Source organism: Sciurus carolinensis, chromosome 13 (assembly GCF_902686445.1).
Source record: "Sciurus carolinensis chromosome 13, mSciCar1.2, whole genome shotgun sequence".
NCBI classification, from domain to species: Eukaryota; Metazoa; Chordata; class Mammalia; order Rodentia; family Sciuridae; genus Sciurus; species Sciurus carolinensis.
Window position 1 is genome coordinate 92,629,589 of NC_062225.1, and position 23,248 is coordinate 92,652,836.

Sequence of the window (23,248 nt, forward strand, 5' to 3'; positions counted from 1 at the left end):
TAGGTTGCGCCCACAACAGTGCGCTCAGTTCTGGGGATTCTAGAACATCAGCCATGGCCCTTCCTGCTCCCGGGAGAAGCCTGCATCATCACCTTTAAATGAAACCTGCTTCGTATGCTCGCCTTGGCGCGCTCCTCTGATGCTACACTTCAGAACTCGTCACCCGTAAACAGTGGTATCACTGCTGTTGTCAAAACCTACGGACAGGGCTGGGGATACAACTCAGCCCGCAAAGCATTTCCTCGCATGCACAAGGCCTGGGTTCAATCCCCAGCACCAAAAAAAACAGCCACTAGAAAAAACGCTGATAAATACGCCCAACTGGCAAATAAGAAGAATCCAAGTGGTTTCCAAGCCTTGGGCTACACCCCTGGGACCCACTTGGAGCCCCCCATCTCTGGGGAGATGATTCGCCCTCCCTAGAGAGAGACGGCTTCTGTAGACCCCCTCCTGGGAAGTCCTGGAGAAGACCCTCTTGGCCAAGTAACAGCCACAGACTTAGAAGGAATCACAGGGGGAGAGCCAGATGTCTTGTCCACTCAGATGGCCACTGGTTGGCCACCAAGGATGATTCAAAGGAGAGGAGCACTCCACCGGAGGTTTAGCCGACCTCCATGGAGGGCAGACAGCCATCCCACCAGCCACGGAACCAAGCGGTGATGTCCCGGCTCACGGGCTTCCGCCCAGACCGAGAGCGGGATCTGGGACCGGGCTCCTTTGTCCTGCCTCTTCGTACTCGCCGCCAGACCAAATCCTCCTGTTGTTCCTTTAGCCCCATTTCCAGAGACGGTCCCTCCTTTCCCTGAAACACACCTTCACTTTCCACAGGGTCCTCTTTCCTCCCCATCCGGCTCTGTCCTGGGCTTCCCATTGGGATCCCCTGACCTCTGGCCCTTCTCCGGGCACAAGAGAGAGCTCGGCTGACGTCAGGTAGCGCGGGCCACCAAGCCTGCCACAGGCCTTCCCGACCCCTCCCTCTGACCCCAAGGTCCCCAAGAACCACTGCCAGGCCACCGCAGGGCTTGGTCACCTTCTGCCCGTGCACTTCCAAATGAACAACAAAACGAAGCCCCAACCCTGTCCTTCCCAGGCTCCCTCACCTGATCTTCTCGTCTCCCACGACACTCCAAGGTGAGCAGGGAGAAGATGGCAGGGTCCACTGAACTTCTGTGAACGAGGCTGGGAAGAGAGCCCTGGCAGGGAAACCCTCAGGTCCTGCCAGGACCAGCCCTGACCTCAGCCTCCCAACACAGCCACCAACCAAGCCAGGACCAGCCCTGAGCCTCTGCCTCCCCACACAGCCACCAACCAAGCCAGGACCAGCCCTGAGCCTCTGCCTCCCCACACAGCCACCAACCAAGCCAGGACCAGCCCTAAGCCTCTGCCTCCCCACACAGCCACCAACCAAGCCAGACCAGCCCTGAGCCTCAGCCTCCCACACAGCCACCAACCAAGCCAGGACCAGCCCTGAGCCTCAGCCTCCCCACACAGCCACCAACCAAGCCAGACCAGTCCTGAGCCTCAGCCTCCCCACACAGCCACCAACCAAGCCAGACCAGCCCTGAGCCTCAGCCTCCCCACACAGCCACCAACCAAGCCAGACCAGTCCTGAGCCTCAGCCTCTCCACACAGCCACCAACCAAGCCAGACCAGCCCTGAGCCTCAGCCTCTCCACACAGCCACCAAGCAAGCCACACCAGCCCTCAGCCTCTGCCTCCCAACGATGGCTTCACAGTGACCAGCTAACTCCCACAGGGCCTGGCAGGGACCCCAGGGCCTACTCCATTGCAGGGCAGCCTCGGAAGATCAGCCCCACCAGCCACGTGCCAGCCGGCCGGGGCCCGCCATGGTGAGGTTCCTCTCTCTGGAACGCAGAAGACTCCGTCCCGACCCATCTGGTGTAGTTACGAGGTCTCCAGGCAATCGTGCTCAGGTCCCCTCCTGGTAGAAGGGCCGTGGGCTTTGATGGCCGCTGAGTTCATCTAGTGGAATCTGAGTCCGCGATACAGAGCTGGAGCGCAGCTGCTAGAGCAGAGGTCTAGACAGAGAAGAGCTGCGCAGTGACAGCCGCCGCGGCGGGGCCGTGCCCTGGAGCACAGCCTCGGGGATGTGGGTCTCAGTCACCAGGCTCCCTGAGGCTCCCTGAGGCGCCGCCGTCCTGCAGGGCAGGAACTTAGGAAGGCTGGGCCTTCAGCTCTCAGACCCCTGAAGCGCCACGGCAGTCCCCGTGTGTCACAGAAGCCCAGCGCAAGGTGCTCCAAGACTCGGTCCCTGGGAGGAGCTGAGTGCGTCTGACTGGCAAGGCCTCCTTTCTGCCTCCCAGGCAGATGTCCCCAGCCCTGCCCAGGCCCTGTCCTCAGGCGAGAGGAAACAAGACTCAGTGACTCCTGCTAAGGTGGGCCCAGCCTGGCCGCTGCGAAGTCCTGCAACACTGAGCCCCTGACTCCAGGAAACTCGCAACTTCTTGCTTTGCAAAACTCAGCAAAAGGGAGGAACCACCCTGAACCCCGCCTGGGGATTTAATCACTAACGCCCTGAAGCATCCCAATGACACAGGGGCCACCTAAAGGAGTCTGGTCCCTGACGAGCTCGGGCAGGGCCCTGGAAGGCCACCTAAGGCCGTCCTCCCCACCTCGAGGTGGCTGCCTCTGTCCCGCTCTACCAAGCAGAGCCCAAGCCCAGAGGGACAAAGCAAGGAAGGTCTCAGAGCCCAGATGAAGGCCGAGGGAGCCTGCGTTTGAGTCCTGCGGGTTCAGCCACCACCCAGGACAGGTGCCAGCCCCACGGCGCCCAGTTAGTCTGATGTCTTCCGTGCATGCAGCTTCACCTGTCCCCCTGCAGGGACACCTGGAGACGTGCCTCTGGGAGTGAGAACTCGTGGCGGTGGAGACGTTTCCCCTTGCTGTCCCCAGCTGGAGCCGCTGGGTACACACACACACACACACACACACACACAGCCTCTGCACTCTCGCTTCTGCCTCCCCAGGAAGACTGTCCTGTCGACACTGGCCACCGCTGACCGCTTCCCTAACCCAGAGCTCAAGAGAGGAAGGGATGTGGAGCACGGAGGCGGTGCTCCCGGCTCCAGGGAGGGCTCCCTGCCCCAGAGGAAGGGGAGAGGCGAGAGCAGCGCCTAGACGCGGCCCTCGGGAGCCACCGCGCGTGTGTTCTCACCCACAACCATACTCACTTTATGTGTCGGGAAACGCGAAGATATGACTGCCACCTGGAAGGCACGTTGATGTCACAGTGCACCACAGGCTTTATCTGCAGAAAGAAACGTGGCCTTAGAGGTCGTTCAGATCAGCAGATGCTTGCTAAGTGCCAACAGCACGCACGGCACCACCCCAAACATAAATGACCGTGGGACTCCCTTGTGGTGGATAGAACACCCAGGAAGGACCCCAGAGGACTCAGAGGGCCAGTGTGGGGTCATTGGGGCTGCAAGCCACGGGCCCCAGGGTGAGCAGCTCAGGTGTGAGAGTGCAGAGGGCCAGCGGTGAGCGTGGCAGAGGGACCCAGGTGGGCCGTGCCACTCAGGAACGCACCCAGCGGTGCATCCAAGAGCATGTGCCCACCGCCTCTGCTGCCCTGGGGCTCCACTAGCCGAGTCCTGGTGTTCCAAGGATGGTCAGTGGCTAAGAGACCGGCCAACTGGGCCTATCACAGGTTCAGCCCTGGGAGACGGGTCGAAACCCCCAGGGAGAAAAGCACAGAGGAGTAAAGTCCCTGCTGGCCCTGCCCTGCTGGCCAGGAGCGTGCAGAGGGACAGCAGAGGGACCCTGAAGCGCAGCCTCCACCACCTGCGCTGCACAGGCCAGGCTGCCTTGGGAGACCCCTGCGCTGCGGGCTCGTCCGCACGCTGCCCCCAGCCACGTGGTCTCTGTGTGGTTCCAGCCCCCCAGGAGGAAGCACGCGGTCCCATCTCACCTCCCACCATCGCCTGCCGATCCGACCGCCCAGGCCCCCGTCTGCCTCTGCTCACGCCCCAGGGAGCCCCGCCGCGTGGCGCAGTCCCCCCCTCATGCCCCAATGGCGGGAGCGCCCTTCCAGGGTCACTGCTGCCTCCTCAGACGCCACGCACCCTGACAGCACCGCTGCCCGGCAGGGCCTGGGAGGTTCCCCTCGGGCCAGTCAGTCCAGACCCACCCCCTGCATCCCGCCTCCTGCCGTGGGCCTGGCCCCTGCCCCTGCTCTCCACCACTCCACACCTCTCGTCAGGGTCCCGTCAGACACCCTGGCCTCTGCTACAGGGAGGCCTTCACTCAGAGGCTCCAGCCTCCCCCTCCACCTGCAGAGCTCACTGCCATCTCTGCAGTGATGCGGCAACAGCCTCCCTGGCAGCAGGAGCAGGACCCGGACCAGTGCCCCTGCCCCAAACATAAGTGACGGTGGGTCTCCTTCAGGCCCACGCGTGCTCCGCAGAGGTGCTCCCCATGCCCGGCGCCTCTCACTGGTCCTGCCACCCCTCCCCGCACCTCGGAGGTCGGGCACACCCCACCCACACCTCACACTGCTGAACCCCTCCCCTCGCAGCCTCCCCCCAAGACCAGACCTCACCTGGAGCGCCAGATGGGACACCCGCTGCTCTGCACCCAGCAGTCTGCCCCACGGCTGGGTCTGGCAAACACCTCCCTGCACATGCCCCAGCTCAACCTTGCCACCCACCTGCTGCCCCAAGTCCCCACTGAGCCCGCTGCCTGCCCAGGTCCCCCTCTGAGGCCTGCCTGAGTTACATGCCACCTGAGGGTGGCCCAGGGGCCTCCCAGAGCCTGCTCTGCTCCCTGGTCCCCTCCATGCCCTGACCCTCCCCAATTCACGTGCGAGATGGGGACATGACTAGCAGGAAGCTCGCTGGAACATTGCAGGTTGAGAAAAGTTACCCACAAAGGCTCCAGCCAGGTGCTCTGGGTTCTGCACACACTGTCAGAGGCAAGACAGCACCAACAACTGCCCCACGCTTCCCAAGAACCATGTTTCAGAAGGTGGGTGTTCTGGGCATGTCTCAGGGTCTCAGGAGAAGGGCAAAGGGAGCGGGGAAGACGGAGACCTGCTGAGAGGTCTGCTCCAGCACCCAGCTGCAGCCCTGAGATGCCATCAGGCAGGGTGGCCCTGACCTGCAGTCACCGAGAAAGCAGAGCCAGGCTGGTGCAGCCTGGCAGGCTCTGGAGTTGGAGGCCTGGGGTCAAAGCCCAGCCCAGACTCCGGGAGAGCCAGCGCACCTCTCTGAGCAGCGGTGTTCGCTCTTGGAACAAGAATGGCAGACCTTACCAAGTGCTTAAGAGAAGGTGGTTTACAGCAGGCAGGAGACACATTACACAGTGGTAAGAACTCAAGTAACCCACGTGAGTCCACACACATGTACACACACACATGCACACACAGGCACACACACAGACACACACACGCACACACACGCACACATGCACACACGCACACACACATATGCACATGCAGAGGCACACACACAGGCACGCACACGCACACAAAGGCATGCACACGCAGGTGCACACACACACACACACAGGCATACACAGGCACACACGTACACACAGGCACACACACAGGCACACATACATGCACACACAGACACACATGCACACACGCACGCACACACAGAGGAGCTCCAGGAGAGAGCTCACGTAGGCATCTAGTCTTATTTTGGCCCACGCAAAATTGCGAGCTTTACCCACAGGTGGTCCCCAGATCTCCCCGTCTCAGAAGATGGTGCCACCAAGACCTTTTTACCCAACTCCAAAACCCCAGCACCCACTGAGCCCTCTCCACTCAGCCGCTCTGCCGCAGCACCGCCCCAGCACCGCCCCTCAGCACTGCCTCTAGGACCGCCCCCCAGCACCGCCCCTAGGGCCGCCCCCCAGCACCGCCCCTAGGGCCGCCCCTAGGACCGCCCCTCAGCACCGCCCCTAGGACCGCCCCCCAGCACCGCCCCTCAGCACCGCCCCTAGGACCGCACCCAGCACCACCCCCTAGGACCGCCCCTCAGCACCACCCCCTAGGACCGCCCCTCAGCACCGCCCCTAGGACCGCCCCTCAGCACTGCCCCTAGGACCGCCCCCCAGCACCGCCCCTAGGACCGCCCCCCAGCACCGCCCCTAGGACCGCCCCTCAGCACCGCCCCTAGGACCGCCCCCCAGCACCGCCCCTAGGACCGCCCCCCAGCACCGCCCCTCAGCACTGCCCCTAGGACCGCCCCTCAGCACTGCCCCTAGGACCGCCCCCCAGCACCGCCCCTAGGACCGCCCCCCAGCACCGCCCCTCAGCACTGCCCCTAGGACCGCCCCTCAGCACCGCCCCTAGGACCGCCCCCCGCTCTGCCCCTAGGACCGCACCCAGCACCGCCCCTAGGACCGCCCCCAGCACCACCCCTAGGACCGCCCCTCAGCACCGCCACTAGGACCGCCCCCCAGCACCACCCCTAGGACCGCCCCTCAGCACCGCCCCTAGGACCGCCCCTCAACACCGCCCCTAGGACCGCCCCTCAGCACCGCCCCTAGGACCGCCCCCCAGCACAGCACCAGGACCGCTGGTCCCGGCAACCCCGCTAGGCTCTTGCTGCCCACCCCACCCCACCCCCGCACACGTCCCGTCTTTGCAGCAAGCAGGGAGCAGCCTTGGTGAACACAGCAGGCCGCTCTCTGCAGTGCCCCCTCCTCACACGGCCCACCGGAGCTGGCGCCCGCTGAGGGTGGTGCTGAGGGAGGGAGGGAGCGAGGGCGGGCCACAGACGCCAGGACAGTGCAGAATGCCTGAGGCCACATGCAGGATCCCAGTAAACGAGAGAAGCCCTGAAGTCCGCAAACGCACACCCGCCCGCTTCACCCACTGCGTGCTACCTGCGTCCAGACACCAAGGCTGTGAGAGCGCTCCTCTGCAGAGGTCTATTAAGGTACAGGCACCTAAGAACTCAGGACGCTGTGAAAAGCGCTGATGGCTCTCTTGATGTGTGAATGATTCATCGACCGATATCGTCTGCCTCATTAAAAAACTCCAGCTCTCGAGTACATGGTTCTGGATTTTTTTGTTCGCTGTACTTCACATCAAGCATCAAGCAAATATGGTTTTCTGCTACTCTCTGAAAGTGGTGACAGTTTCATTCACACATGTCACAACCAGACCCACGTGTCACTCACCTGTCCTGAGAGGCTGAAGGGGGGGGACTAGACACCTATTGGCCAAAGCACTAAAACCAAATTGAAGCAATGACAGAAGACACTGAGATCACCACCGACGCTTCTGCTGGCAGCAGCTACAGTTTGCTAAAAGCCAACCATGTCTCGGGCTCTTCAAGAGACTCTTTCACACATTCATGACTGATTTTCACACCATCCAAACCACATATCCAGGAGGATCACAAGTTCAAGGCCAGCCTTGGTAACTTAGCAGGCCCTGTCTCTAAATCGAGGGCAGGATGCAGCTCAGCAGCAGCCGCCCCGGGTTCCATCTGCGGACAGTATGAAGTGCATGTCTGCGGGAGCGTCCATCCTATCTTCCTCCCGAGAACACCAGCAGGACGCAGCCTGCTGTGAAGAGCTGTCACAACACGTTCTCCTACCGTTTCCAGCACTCGAGTCCCGGCGCCTGGACAGTCCAGCAGAGTGCTCGGGCCTGTGTTCGAACCCCACCCACCCAGCACTGGCTGCCCTTACGAGCTGATGACGACAGAGCTGTTCGGTCAGCTCAGCGTCCCTCCTGCAAGCGGTGCAGTTAACAGCGGAACCCACCTCCCAGGGGCCGCTTTCAACAGGAGTAACAAAGGAGAGTGACCGTCCAGCACTTGGCAGAACTGGACGCCAGCAAAGGGCGCAACCGGCAGGCACAGCCGTCTGTGCTCATCAGGTTCCCAGTCCCCGCGCTCCTCCCCGCCTTCCAACCCCGCGGCCCTCTCCACGCCAAGCATCAACTGAAAGGGCTCAAGAGACTGGCACCGAGACCGCATGCGGGTGGCACACCTGGGAAGAACCCCGTGATGAGCCGCCGGATAGCAGGTGCTCAGCCTGAGAGCGGGAGCAGAAGCGGGTGGAGGCGCCCACCGACACCACACTCCCACCAAGACCAGCTCGGTCCCGCAAAGGGTAGTGATCACAGCCCCTGCAGTGGACGACCTCCTCCACAAAAGGAAAGGGGTGGGGACGATGAGCATCAAGCACTTCCGGGTCACTGCACGTGCATGTCCTTCAAGTCCTACAACACCCACGGGCAGTCGTGGGCACCTCAGATGCAGATGGAAGCAACAGAAGTTGCTAGAAACTTTTGGGGACCCAATCCAGAAGGAAACACTGAAGGGCTTAAGACTGTGCATGTAATTCCACTTCCATAAAACAGTCATGAACACAGCAACTGTGTCTTGAAAGGGGCCCCCTGTGTCCCTGCTAAGACGGTGAAAGGTAGAATGAATTAAAGGTCTGCCGTCAGGGGATGGGTTAAAAAATAAGGATAAATTCACAGGACAGAATAGTTTTTCAGGCATTAAATTTCAGGTTGCAGAAGACCATTTAGAGTATGAGAAAATAATTATGACGTATAGTAAATAAAGATCAGAAAAGATGGTATTAACCGGATGGACATAGTGATGCACACCTGTATCCAGCTACAAGCTGGAGGCCAACCTGGACAACTTGGTGAGACCCTGACTCAAGTTTTTAAAAATAAAAGGGTTGGAGATGTAACTCAGTGGCACAGCAGTTGCCTAGGATGCACAAGGCCTGGGTCCAACCTCAAGTGCCACTAAAAAAGACTCTGTTGATGGATATTGTCATGGCTCAGATATGAGGTATCCCCAGAAGCTCACGTGGGAGACAAGCAGGAATGTTCAGAGGTAAATGATTAGAGGGTGAAAGGAGTAACAAATCAGTGGACTAATCGACTGATATGGATTAGCTGGGTGGTAACTGTAGGCAGGTGGGGAGTGGCTGGGGAGGAGGGTCACTGGGGCGTGTCTTTGGGTCTTACTTAGTCCCTGGTGAGTGCAGCTTTCTCTCTGCTTCCTGAACGCCAGGCCCTTCCACCATGATGCTCATCTGGGCCCAGAGCCATGGAGTCGCTGACTGAGCCTCTGAAACCATGAGCCACAAACACATTTCCTCCTCTTGTTCTCGCCAGGTCTTTAGGGCACAGTGACACAAGGAGACTAGAGGAGATTCTATTTCTGTGTGTGAACGTGTGCAGGCCTGTGTACTTGCCAGCAGGCATGGAAAACCCGCCAGCAAGGGCGCGACAGGACGCGGCCGCCCGGGGTCGTCTGGGGAGGAAGGGCTGCTGGTGAAGTCTTCTCCGGCACTTTGCTAAGCAGTTTCAGCAACAACTACGCTTCCATATTTTTGAAATGAACAGAGTGGAAGTTCCAAAAGAAAACCCGGAGAGCTTTTCTGGGCAAGGACAGCCTCAGCCCCGGGCGAGTGCACGCGGCAGGAGCTGCCGTCCAGGGGACCACTCCCACGCCAGTATGCCCAGCGCGCCTCCAGCTGGGTGCAGAACCTCCAACCGTCCCAGCATCCTCAGCCAGAAAATGAGGTTCACTGGACGATCAGCAAGCCTCCCCCATCCTAAAATGTTACCTTTCGTTCATATTTTATTGAATCCATTGAAACGGGCAAGAATAAGCACAGGCTTAAACTTCAGAAATGTGCCAGTCCCTCCCCATTCCTGGAAGAGGGGAAAACAGGCAGCTGGACACCAAGAAGAACCAGGCACCACTTGCTCTGTGGGGGTGGCACCGAAACAGGACAGCGGAACGGCTCAGGGGAAACGCTCTCCTGGCAAGTCACAATTTAGGCTGGGATATAACAAATCTGACTTCAGTCCACTGCCCTGAGGCTGTGGGTCCACGGCAGTGCCTGGGTGCAACACTGGAGCTACCAGAAGGTCTTGGCACGTGGAGGTGCTACAAGGACACGGGCAATCCCGAGGCTGCGGGTGGGAGGAGGCCAGCTGACCACTCCCCGTGCGGACAGCGCCTCACCCACACCACGAGTCCTGGCCCCAGCCCTCCGCCGTGCCGACGGTCACCTCCACTTCACAGAAGAGCAAAGACCAGTGCTGCAGAGGAGGAGGCACCTGAGCACCCACCTGAGTGACACGCCACAAAACAGTCCATTCATTTAAGAAAGTAAAAATCCTGCTAAATGCTAAATAGCAGTAGGCTATGTTACTCAAAGCTGGGGGGTTTTGTCGCTTACAGAAAAGGTGGGTCCCTATTACGTGAAGGGCTATGCTGCTTGGGGCAAGAATCAAGCACCCCAATGGGATGGTGCCTGTCCCACCCTGCAGACGTCCCAGACGCCTGTCCCGGGGCAAACCTCTAGATTCAGCATTGCAATGAGCATCAGCTCTGCATAACTTAAAATAGTTCTTCCTGACATCAGACTTTCCAAACCCCAAAAGACAAAAAGGAAAATGAGACATTTTAACAAACAATTCCAGGGTGCGCCTCAAAGACCCCAGCTCCCTAGGCTTGGCTCCAGGGTCAGGGGCAACCTGAGCTTTCACAAGCCTGACAAGCTCACACAGTGCACTCTGGCCGCCTGGTGGGCACTCCCTGCTAAACACTGCTTCTTAAACTCCAGGTATTCAGTTCTGACATGAGGTTGTTACCGGCCATCTAATTCATCTCCTCTTCATAGTCAGCCGTGAACACTTACTTCCTTCAACTTTCTCATCTTTGCGGGCTTTCTGGGAGCTATATGAATATAGCTGCAAAAGAAGAGAGGAGGACACAGTTAGAAGGTGAATACTGAGACAGAAACGTGGTCCGTTTAGAGCTGTGGGCCTTCCAGCATTGCAGCAGACAGCTCCACAGCCATGCGGAACCAGAGGGAGCCACCCTCAACGCAGAAGCCAGAGCCGCGTGCACAGCAGGACTACAGGACCTCCCGGCGGGCGCCCCTGCACGGCCCTGTGGAAGCTCTTGCAGGCATCGCTTTCCTGCAAAGCATTTTATTCACCAGAGTGGGCCCGGAGATTATCCCGTTCGATAGCTTCTTCCTAAACATGTCTTAAAGGATCAAGATCATGAGCTCAGTGGTGTGTCCACTCTGGCCAAGGTCAGAGCAGAAGCCAGACTCCAGGCCCAGCCCCCCGGGCCTCCTCGGCTCCTCCTGCCTCACAGGGCTTCCGCACTACTCTTATTTTGCCAAAATGGGGAGGGTTACCAGAATAACATTTCTGAGTTTCACTCTTACAGTTTTTTTGCCTTGGGGACTCGTGAAGAACCTTCCAAATTCCCCCAAAATTAAAGTTTTAAGGGATAACAAATAAGACTGTTAAGACTTATGTCTGATACTAAGGTTTCTTCTGATTTAAGAAAAATCATATTTGAGATTGTGACCATTTTTTGATGATTTCAGCAACAGTCAGAAAAGGGTAAACTTAACTTGGTAGATGGAAGAAAAACAATTATTCAATACAGTCAAGAGTCACGAGCTTGGATTCTCACAGAGGTCAAGGACAGTGGCAGGGAGCGCAGGGACCGTGGTGAGGGGGAGGGCCTCTCATGTCCACGTGGTTTACACGTGGAAATGCAGGCACTGACTCTGGGTCCTTGCAAACTATCAAATCCTCTATTTTTTTAACAGAAACCAAGAGTTCACACTTATACGCATTTTCCCAGTCCTGACACATGGAAGCCAGTTCAAATCTTTGAAAACTGTGTGACTCAAAACAAACAGCTGCCGGCCCCGTCCAGCCTGTGAGTGTCCAGCTCACTGCTGTTTACAGGCCCTCCGATCAGCTCTTCAAGAGCTTCGTCCAGTCTTTGTGCTTTTCCAGATAGGTTTTCTTAGCAAATTCTAAATCCCCAAATTCCATATTTGCTTATAAGCATTAATCTCCCAACTGAGACACCTGATTATTATTAAATGGAAGGAGTAAAAATAAAGACAAAAATTAAGACATAAAAAGATCCTACAGAGTCAGCATGGTGGCACACCCTGCAGTCACAGGAGGAACACAAGTTCAAGGCCAGCCTCAGCAACTAGAGGACCCTGTCTCATAAAAAGCTCAGTAGTCAGGCGATGGTGCACGCCTGTAAGTCTAGCAGCTCAGGAAGCTGAGACAGGAGGCTGAGAAAGGAGGATCGTGAGCTCAAAGCCAGCTTCAGCAACAGCAAGGCTGTCTCTAAATAAATAAATATTCAGAGAACCTATCTGTAAATAAAATACAAAATAGGGCAGGAGGGGTGGCTCAATGGTCGACCCCCAGTGTCTGGGGGAAATCCTACCTAAAGCTGGCTGTTTCAATGTTAAGAACACTTAACTGGAGCAGCACCAGGGATCAACCCATTCCTCAGAGAGCTGTGAGCAGGACGAGGTGTGGGAGGGCCTGCGGGTGGGACCCGCCTCTCTGGGGTAGGCAGGCAGTGGCTTGTGAAGCACAGATTGGGAGGAGGCCAGGAGGAGGCCGGCTGCTGCTGGCCAACTTCCCCCTGCTGCTTCCAGAGAACAAGGAGGGGAGCAGCCAGCTCCCCACACGTGCAGTGGGTCCATGGTAGCCAGCCCCACTCACTGGTGAGGAAACAGGCCTCTGCGAGGTCACCTGACCACCCGAGCTCACTCAGGTGGAAGCCCTGAATCAAACCCACGCAGGGGAGGCGGGAGCAGAGGCGCCCCGGCGGCTTGACCTGAAGACGCCTTCGCATCCACTCAGCAACAGGCTCTTGAGGCGAAGAGGACGCTGTCCTATTATAATCCAGATCACTCAGGGTCCTTCCCCAAAACACACACATGTGCGAGCGCATGCACACACACACACACACACACACACACACACACGATACTCTGACTTAGATTTTGTTGTAAGTATGGCTTTCTCCACAAAAGAAGTAATTGTTAATAATTCTTGGTTTTATAGGACTTTTTTTTTCCTTTTTGGTGCCGGGGACTGAACTCAGAGGCACTTAACTATGAGGCACAGCCCCAGCCTTTTTTTTTTTTCTAAGAGACAGGGTCTCACTGAGTTGCTTAGGGCCTTGCTAAGTTGCTGAGGCTGGCTTCGATCTTGCAATCCTCCTGCCTCAGCCTCCAGAGCCGCTGGGATTATAGGCACGCACGACTGCGTCCGGCTAGGACATTTATTTCTTAAAATTAATTATTATCCTGTAACACTTTGTTTTATAAAGAAAAAGGTCACGTGCTTCATCTCGAATTTACTCCCAAAAATGTAGGAAATATTTGAATAATGATCAGCCACTGGGAGGATTTCATGGTGTCCACAGTCATCCCAGTGCACGGACTCAGCCATTATCAGGAGAACCCAGGACACTAACACATCAGGCTTCACTTCAAAGTTCATTTGCTGGTGGCACAATTAGAATCTTATCTTTCTGGTGAAAATTAATTTTAACTGCTCGCTGGCCAGGCAATTACAGACCACACAAGTCCCCACAAGTGCTGGCCTCCTGATACCAGCAACTCGAGCCTCAACAGCTTCCAAAGCTTTATTCTCCAAAGGCTGGATTCCGATTTCAGACTTCATCAACCTGAAAGGTAAAGAAAATGAAACCTCCCCGAGTCAGACTTCACATGCACGCAGTATCCGCCTATTTTGTAGCAACAATGGCACAAGGGAAAGAACATTGAGCAGCACCTTGGGGACCTGCCCTCCTGCACAGTAGGTCACCCTCCTCTCAGAAAGTCATCATGGACACGGAGAACGGGAGGGAGAGACTGCAGAGCGTCTCCGCCACACGGCCAAAACATTTAAATCAAACCAGGAGAGTCTCTACGAAACATTTAAATCAAACCAGGAGAATCTCTACGAAACATTTAAATCAAACCAGGAGAGTCTCTACGAAACATTTAAATCAAACCAGGAGAGTCTCTACGAAACATTTAAATCAAACCAGGAGAGTCTCTACAAACATTTAAATCAAACCAGGAGAGTCTCTACAAACATTTAAATCAAACCAGGAGAATCTCTACAAAATTAGATGATAGCAGGTTTATTGCAGAACACCTGGACCCAGGCGATGGTCCAGGTGTTGGGCGATGGCTTAGGGTTCCTCCCTCCTTGCCAACAGAGGAAAGTATCAATTTTACAAAAAAAAAAAACACTTTGGAGGAATTTAAATCCTTCTCATTATATATGTATTGAAAAGAATTTTAAAGTCGATTCTTGTACAAACATTCTTTGGTTGTTGTAAAACTGCAAGGAATACTGGATTCTACTGGGAAATCTGAAGTTCCAGCTGTGCATGACATCCGAATGGCCTGGAAAAATAGCTGCAAAGTCACCTATCTGCACAGGACATATTCCAGTCAGGGAGTCCTCATGCATAACAGGATCATCACAGGAATAAAGTCCCATGCAAAATCTAAAGACACAGTCATCAAGACGACCTCTTAGCAACTGTGATGCCTGGGATGATTATTTTCTTTAAAAACAACAGGGTGTTAAATTTGTTTCTTTGCAAAAATCATTAAGAATTGAGAACTACTCATCACCTCTCACTACAAACAACTACTTTTTTTACTCTTTTATTTTTTCAAAAATTAAAATCTGACACTGCTAATTTAATTAAGAGCATCCTTGGTCCTTAACAAGACTCTTGAAGCACAAGAAGTAAAATCAAGTATCAATAAATGGGATGGATTCAAACTAAAAAGCTTCTTCTCAGCAAAGGAAATAGTCAATAATGTAAAGAGAACCAACATAATGGGAGAAAATATCAACAGTACCTCAGATAGAGCATTAATCTCCAGGATATATAAAGAACTCAAAAAACTCAACACCAAAAACCCCAAATAATCCTATCAATAAATGGGCTAAGGAACTGAACAGACACTTCACAGAAGAAGAAATACAATCGATAAACAAATATATGAAAAAATGTTCAACATCTCTAGCAATTAGAGAAATGCAAATCAAAACTACTCTAAGATTTCATCTCACCCCAATCAGAATGGCAATTATCAAGAATACAAGCAACAACAAATGTTGGCGAGGATGTGGGGAAAAGGCGCACTCATACCTTGCTGGTGGGACTGCAAATTGGTGCAGCCACTCTGGAAAGCAGTATGGAGAGTCCTCAGAAAGCTTGGAATGGAACCTTGACCCAGCTATCCCACTCCTCAGTTTATACCCAAAGGGCTTAAAATCAGTGTACTACAGAGATGCAGCCACATCAATGTTCATAGCAGCTCAACCCACAATAGCTAAACTATGGAACCAACCTAGGTGCCCTTCAACAGATGAAGGATCAAGAAAATGTAGTACATATACACATATTCTTCTAAAAGAAGAATAAAATTATGGCATTTGCTGATAAATGGAGCTGGAGAATATTATGCTAAGTGAAATAAGCCAATCCCAAAAAAATCAAAGGCCAAATGTTTTCTTAATAGAAGGATGCTCATTAACAATAAATGGGGAGGGCACTAGGGAAGAACAGTTACTTTGGATTACACAGAGGGGAGTGAAGGAGGGACGGACCGGGTAGGAAGGACAGGAGAGTGAATCTGACATTATCACCCTATGCACACAGAGGACTACACCACACTGGGACTCTACATCATGTACAACCAGGAGAACGAGAAATCATTCTCCATTTATGTGCATTGTGTCAAAGTGCATTCTGCTGTCATGTACAACTGACTAGAACAAAGAAAATATATTAAAATGGGGGGGAAAGTGTATCTTCGGGCTGGGAGCTTCCTGGAATTTGGAAGAAATGGAAATCCTGTCTGGCGAATCACAGTTCATCTCAGCTCTCGCAGAATTTCCACATATAAAATCATAGAAAAGTCGTGGTTTGCAGTCAAAATCATAGTAAGTAAAGGTGGAAGGAAATAAGGGGCCACGCGGGAAACCAGCCCAAATAACACCGAGCAGACGCTGCTTCCGTCGGGGTCCCGGCCGCAGCCACCGAGGGGAGGACCCAGGGGAGGACAGAGAGGCGAGCCGCGGGCCCGAGGTCCCCCCGCCCGGCCTCCCCGCGCCGGGCCTCCCCAACGCCGGGCGCTGAGGGCTGGCGGGAGGCGGGCGGGCCGGGCGGGGCAGCTGGCCGGCCGCGGCCCACTTACTCGAGCTTCTTGAAGCGCTCGCGGCCCGCCGCCACGTACTTGCCGCCCGTCTGCAGCGCTTCCAGCTCGTGCACCGGGCGACCGCGCGTGGGCGTGTAGAGGCGCCGCACGCCGAACGGCACGTCCACCTGCGCGGTCAGCTGCTCCAGCAGCGCCTCGAAGTTGGCCACGTGGCGCCGCGAGAACACGAACTTGCGGCCCACGTAGAACTGGTCCCCGTTGCGGTACACCAGGATGGTCTTGGCCGGCGTGGTGTCCACCAGCGGGTAGGGCCCGCGCGTGCCCATGGCGCTGCGGCTCGCCTCCGCGCCGGAGCCCGACCGCGCCAGCAGCGACGCCCAGCGGACCCGCGGTCACCATGGAGGGCAGGAGGGCCGCGCGTGCTGACGCGCCGGCGATTGTGACCAGCGGCCTGCGGGCCGACAGGTGAGGGTGGCAGCTGGCTCCAGAAAGAGGAGGAGGAGGGTGGTCCTGCAAGTGGCAGGAAAGAGGGGCGAGGCTGCAGGCGCGCCCACCGAGACCCGCCGCCTGCGCTGGCTGCCCCCGGGCACAAGGCAAGTTGCATCAGGACGGTCGTGGCGGTCAGAGCCTGTTTCTTTAAACGACCGACAGCCTATAAAGTGTCTCGGCCTCCTGGCGCAGAGTGGGTAAGCTGCCTGGAACCGGCTTGCCGTCCATAGCCGCAGGCGCCTGGCACGGGAGTGTGTCATTCGGATGCACGCACTCTGCGGGCGGGAGCAAGGTCGTCCCCCATTCTGGGTACACCGAGCTGCAGTGATGAATCGATCTAGAGATACCTGTTCCCGGTGGCGGTGAGGAGTTTAAACTCTCTAACAGTAGGCTACATATCCCCTGTTGGATATGCACACAGAAGGCACCCAACACTGGGGTTATAAGCATCAGTATCTTGTGCTGTTTTTTAAAGCAATTCCTCAGGAGGGCACCTACATTCACAGCCACACCCAGTCCTTAAGTAACCAAGCATTTCATGGCAACAGAAATCAGACTAGTTGGTGCAGTGACCACTTTTATTAAGCCACCAGGTGTTTACAACGCTTGAAAAGACCTCAAGTGGGCAGTTATTGCTATGTAGAAATGAGTGTTTTGCACAGGGTTAAAGGTTTGCCTTAAAACCCGTTTTAACTGAGAACCTCATCCTGGAATCCCCCCGGGGCCGCAGCAGGCAGATGGAGCTCGGGAAGCCCTTGAGTCGAAGGCGGCTCACACCTCCATCCGGGATGATGGTGAATCTAGCGTGAGTGATAACGTCTTGGAGCTCCAGGGTTAGGCTGTCGAACGACTGGTTTTCATTGGGGGATAGCTGGAAGAAAGGCAGAACAGCATGCTTGTAGAAGGACCCTGTGGCCCAAAGGGCCCGGCTCACCCGTGCAACCTGTCAGCTTGGACCTAAGAGACTTCAGGCTGTTTTTCAGTGATGCAGCTCAGCTCACCATTGGACTCTGCTAGCAGGGAAAGGATGCCCAGGGACAGTGACATGGGTGTGCAGGGCCCCGTGATGTGTGCTGCCTTAATAGTTAAGGGACAAGCGGATGACAAGGTGAAAGAGAAGTCCTCTGGTGCCTCCATGGTTACAAGGAAGCACCCCAGCCTCCACCTGACCACAGTGCCCACTTCCCTCCTGGATCACAGGCACTTCTGGAACATCTCAGGGCGTCATCCCACAGGTAACTTGAAGTGTGCCACCACCCCTTCTAAAAGTTAAAGATAGTGCAGAAACATTTCCACTTGTGTATTCCTAGCATGTAACAAACTTTTGTTTTAACAAAATTTGATTGTTAGACACCCAACAAGTTGTTACAAGTGCTCCTGGGGTTGAACCCAGGCACTTTGCCACTGAGCCACGGAGCCACATCGCCACATCCTCAGCACTTTTGTTTTGTTTTGTTTTAAGATAGAATCTCACCACGTTGCTCAGGGCCTCACTCAGTTGCTGAGGCTGGCCTCAAAGTTGCCGAGGAGCCCCCCAAGCTCCTGCCTTCCTCTTCCATAAACGCACCATGCAGTTTTTAAGGTCCGTCCTCTTCAGGCCCTTGCACTCTACACTGAGAAGAGGTCTGCCACTGTATTCTAGTTCCCCACACAAGAGTCTAGGGGAAATACCAGATCCCCACATACCTTGGTGACAGGGAGCAGGGGCTTCCATTTGTGGACTGGAACAGTCCACTTTTGCTTGACCATGTCTTCTTCCTCCTGAGTGGTCAGGATGCACCCCTCAATTTTGCAGCTGTCTGGAGAATTGCCTATGGGAGCAAGCAGAGGCGCTCTGCCCGCGCGTCCCCTCAGCACGCTCGGCTTGGGGGACGCCAGGCTCCTTTGACCAGATCAGAACCAGGCAAAGAGCAAGCCACTGCTCCCTCTAAGCAAAAGCAGGGGCGTGACGTTTGGGGATAAGGGACAAACCAGTTTGCGTGGAGTGGGCTGGCCTCCCGGATGCCTGTGCTCTCCAGAGGAGCCAGAAGCGCCTGCCCCCAGCAGCTGGCACACCTGCGCTGCACCGTAGCACTCTTACTTCCAAAGCTGGGTGTGTTTGGTAAGCTTCCTACCCGACAGGCTGAACTACACGCTGCCGTGGGGCATATCTGACATTGCCCTAAGTCTGGGACGAGTTCTTCCCTTTGAAGCTTGGCAAGGAAAAGAAGAAATCCTAGCTTCCTCAGCGGGTGCTGAGCACCAGCGAGACACACGGTACTGCGGGAGTTCTCAGTTGCCTCCAGCTGATGGTGTAGGGCTGAGTCTCTCTTCCCGCTCTGGAGTTTCATAGGACCATGTGCCCAGTGGGGTCACAGGATCCCCGGGGAAAGGTTCCACCCGCTTTGTGAGAAGCAATTCAAGAGGGGTTCTCCAAGAGTTTAAAGGCAACAAAGGAGCAGCTGCTAATCAAGAAGCTTGGGAAGAGGATGCTCACTGCCCACATGCCCCCTCTGTGGCTCATCTGAGACAGGCCTCCGGGGCAGGTGAGCATGCTCCTGGGGTAGGACACAGACCCAAGGGCTGCAGCTGCTCTTCCTGTTCCCTGATACACCTGCCTACGTGTGTGTGTTTTTTAAGTGCTGTGTATTTGAGGTGGTTGTCATTTGCTGTATCGCTGGTATAATGTAAGTGGGTATTGCCATGCTCCCTCATCCACGACTGTCCTCACAGTGTCCTGGGGCTGTCCCAAGGGGTTGAGAGCAGCACGTTCATGGCCTGTTGCATTTGAGGGCAACTGGTTAAGTGGATTCACCATTTGTTGCCTGACTTTAACTAAAGTATCCTTCAAAAAAGTAAACAAGTGATCGCAACCTTTCATGTAGAAACTGTGGATTAAAGATTTGCTCAAAGAGCAAACACAAGCTAAAAGAAAACAGCAGGAGCTGCCATCAGCCACAGTGGAAAGCGGAAACAAGAACCAAGAAATGGGATCTGAAAAGCAGCTTTCCAAACAGCAGGCTAGAGTTACATGACTTCTCAATTAACACAAACCCACTGCTTTTGGTGACAGACCTGGTCCTCAGTGTATATTGTGCCTTGATGGAACAGCTAATAATCAATGAAAGTCATGATGATTTGAAGCACACTTAAAAATCAGCCCTCCAAAATATGAAGATAGACTGCCACCATTTGTCATAGAAAGAACTACACAATCCCAAGACACCCAAGACCTACACAGTGAAGCTGTGTATATAGCAATTATAGAAGCTCAGTAACCTCTTTTGAACTTTCTTGATATAATGACCCATGTATACGTCTCTTAAGAAAGTAAATGTAAAATTCCTCTTGTCACCAGAAGTGCAGTTTTAAAACTGCATGTCACTCCTTCAGAGTCTGGCTTGGAGCAGGCACGCTCAGTGCTGGTGGTGTGCTTAGCAGGGCACGGCCCTGGTTCCTTCTCCAGCGCCACAGAATTAATGTAAAATGTCAAACCTGGAGAAGGAATGGTCACCCCCTCAACCTGCTAGGACCACTGCCCCTCAGCAAGAGGCCCCTCCTCCCCGCTTCTCCCACTGGCTCCCTGCACATTCGATTCAGAGACCCCCGGTGTCAGGAATCTTGGGTGACCTTCAGAGCCGACCAGAGAAGCTGAGTTATGGATGGGAGGTGCTGGGTTGCACTGCACAGCACTGGTGGGAAGGCCATGCAGAGAGCAGCTCCGCCAGCCTCCGTGGGACGTGTCACCTGGAGAGTGAGCCCACCAACCACAAGGTCCTTCCTTATTATGACGTTTACCTTTAAAATACTTCGTATCGATTTCAATCTGGGTTATTACTCCAGGATGTGCCAACCGGAAAACTGCCCACTCACAACCCTGAACCTGCAGAATGCCGTTCTCGTCATTCTGGAATTCAAGAAGAGAAAGGTCAGCTCGGTCGGCATCATTAAAATTACCCTGAAAAACAGCAGGTGGAAAATGTTAACATCTTACATTTGTGCTTTCTTTTTATTCTTTTCTATAAAAAAGGCGTTTCCTGTGAGCCGATGTGTAAATTACTTTGTGTGTAAATTGCTACCACTCCTTAAATGCCTCATCCTGACTTGAGAGTTCATTTTTGTCAGTTCTTGCTGATTTTCGGTGCCAACTGTAAGTTCATACAGAATGTCATCCACAGAGGTATCTTAATCAATCCAGCCCATGGGGCCACTAAAGTGGATATTCTCCTGGTTGCCATCATCTCTTCTGACACCTGATCGACTCTAACGCTTCGTACTCAGGAAGTTGAGTTCAGGCATCTACTTGGGGAAGCTCTGGGTGTGACCGGAGGGCCACCCAGGGGGCAGGGAGCATGGCCAAGTTTTCAGTGGAACTCAAAACTGAACATCTGGCTGGCTTTGCCTGCATCTGGTGTCTGTGTCTCGACTGAGTTACTGGCCAGCTTGAGCAGCTGAGCTGGCCCGGGCGTTCCTTATCGTCACAGGCTACACAGGTGTCTCATCCTAGCAAACACTATTTTTCCCTCTAGGTATACAAACAAAGGTACCCATGGCTTTTGTATCATGAAGCCATAGATCCTTTTGTTCTTCACTGAAGAAACAGAGGAACAGAGCAAGATGCCCCAGAGCGGTGGCAGTGACCAGCATGCCTGCCCCTGGTGGAGGAGAGAGTGACAGACACAGACAGGAAACTCAGAAAAGGTGGAGAATAGCAGTAAGCATTTAGAAAAGCTCAAGAGGATTCTTAAACAAACAAACAAAAAATTCCTTGGTGTAAAATGAAAAGCTTCTTGAAAGAACTTTTTAGAAAACTTGAAACTCCTTACTTCTAACACCGGGGGTCTGTCCAGGCATCTCGCAGTTTCCCAGCCGTCCGCCATGGACTTGGGCCCGCCGACTCCTGCCAGGAGGAACTCAGGTTAACGGTGTGAAAGCGAATGCCCAGGTCTTTAAATCCCAGATCCCGTACACCTGAGCACAGCTGCCCGCATTGCTCTCGCTGCCCTCGGGCCTCAGCCATTCACAGCGTGGGTGAGAGCGTTCTCCTTGGGTGGCAAGGAACAGGCCACAACAGGAAGGCCCACTGCCAATGTCGACTCCTCCATGGTAGGAGGCAGAGTCCCCAGGTGCACCCATCTCCTCTATCCCACTTCCAGGGACCCGTCCTCTTACACAGCCTGGCCTGTGGGGTATGTGATGGTAGTGCCCATTCTTCTCCATGAAAGCCAGCTCCCAGAATGTTCTCTCACCTATCATATTGTTTGGGTGCCCAAAATGTGCGTTGCTGAATCCTACGCAGACACCCCCAAAGGCGATGGCCACCAGGTCTACTGGGTCTTTGGGGTCGATGGCAGTCCAGTCCTTCTGCCCAGTACCATACACTCTAAGGCGAGCAATCCCTCCATCTGAAAAGAAAAGGTCAGAGGTCACAGCTGGGGTGTCATGACCCAGCCCTCACATCATCTCCATTCTCACCTCCTGCTAGGCTTTGTCACTCCCGTCCACTTCTGTTCCTTAAATCCAGCAGCCACCACCCTGGGGCCCTGGCACGTGACACTACGTTGCACTGGAACAACTTCCCCAGCTCTCCAGGATATTGTCACTCGGGGTCTCAATCCACATGCGGTGGCCCCAGGAAGGCTTTCTGCCTCTCCTTGGAGGTCCTCTCTCCCTGTCCACCTGCCCCTGCCTGACTTCCCAGAGGAGTTTTATCACAGCTGCCTGTTCATGTTCTCCATAGCTCTGCCTGCAGTATGGCGTTAGCTCATTTTTTTGTTTTCTGGTACTGGAGATTGAACCCAGGGGCGCTTTACCACTGAGCCATGTGCCCAGCGTTTTTATTTTTTATTTTGACACAGGGTCTCACTGAGTTGCTTAGCGCCTTCCCTACGCTGCTGAGGCTGGGTTTGAACTTGCAAACCTCCTGCCTTAGCCTCTCGAGCCGCTGGGATTACAGGTGTGTGCCACCGTGTCTGGCTGAAGTTACCTTTTTTATATTTTTTTCTTTAATTCCCCTCTATTATCAGTCTCCCAGACTCCTAATAGAGACTCCCTGAAGGCCAGGCCAGTTACCAAGCTGATCATTTCTGCATCGTCTCTACCTGCAGCATAGACTCCCTGAAGGCCAGGCCATCACCAAGCTGATCACTCCTGCATCATCTCTACCTGGAGCATAGACTCCCTGAAGGCCAGGCCGTCACCAAGCTGTTCACTTCTGCATCGTCTCTACCTGCAGTATAGACTCCCTGAAGGCCAGGCCATCACCAAGCTGCTCACTTCTGCATCGTCTCTACCTGCAGCATAGACTCCCTGAAGGCCAGGCCGTCACCAAGCTGATCACTCCTGCATCGTCTCTACCTGCAGCATAGACTCCCTGAAGGCCAGGCCGTCACCAAGCTGCTCACTTCTGCATCGTCTCTACCTGGAGCATAGACTCCCTGAAGGCCAGGCCGTCACCAAGCTGCTCACTTCTGCATCGTCTCTACCTGGAGCATAGACTCCCTGAAGGCCAGGCCGTCACCAAGCTGATCACTTCTGCATCGTCTCTACCTAGAGCATAGACTCCCTGAAGGCCAGGCCGTCACCAAGCTGATCACTCCTGCATCGTCTCTACCTGCAGTATAGACTCCCTGAAGTCCAGGCCAGTCACCTAACTGTTCACTTCTGCATCATTTCTACCTGGAGCAAGTCAACTCCATGGAGGTCCAAAGTCAACTGGGAAATTCACCATGGACAATGAATGCCCATGTCAATACCTGAGCACTGGTTTCAGAAACGAGCATTAC

The 23,248-nt window shown here is 54.6% G+C and overlaps 2 protein-coding genes across 4 annotated transcripts in view; both read right to left on the reverse strand.

Moving 5' to 3' along the window:
- Dcdc2c (doublecortin domain containing 2C) overlaps nt 1-16,321 on the reverse strand; it is a 120,995-nt gene extending 104,674 nt beyond the window's left edge. Inside the window, exons 1-3 of the mRNA XM_047523169.1 lie at nt 16,035-16,321; nt 10,659-10,710; nt 3,191-3,267 (exon numbers count right to left, since the gene is read on the reverse strand). Of these exons, the coding sequence (XP_047379125.1) occupies nt 3,191-3,267; nt 10,659-10,710; nt 16,035-16,321 (416 nt within the window). The remainder of the gene's footprint in view (nt 1-3,190; nt 3,268-10,658; nt 10,711-16,034) is intronic.
- A 734-nt stretch (nt 16,322-17,055) lies between these two features.
- Allc (allantoicase) overlaps nt 17,056-23,248 on the reverse strand; it is a 33,802-nt gene continuing 27,609 nt past the window's right edge. For all 3 annotated transcript variants that reach the window (XM_047523026.1, XM_047523027.1, XM_047523028.1), the window contains 5 exons: nt 21,713-21,868; nt 21,290-21,363; nt 20,262-20,370; nt 18,171-18,295; nt 17,056-17,355 (listed from right to left, as the gene is read on the reverse strand). In XM_047523026.1, coding sequence (XP_047378982.1) covers nt 17,149-17,355; nt 18,171-18,295; nt 20,262-20,370; nt 21,290-21,363; nt 21,713-21,868 — 671 coding nt within the window. In that variant the 3' untranslated portion in view covers nt 17,056-17,148. The remainder of the gene's footprint in view (nt 17,356-18,170; nt 18,296-20,261; nt 20,371-21,289; nt 21,364-21,712; nt 21,869-23,248) is intronic.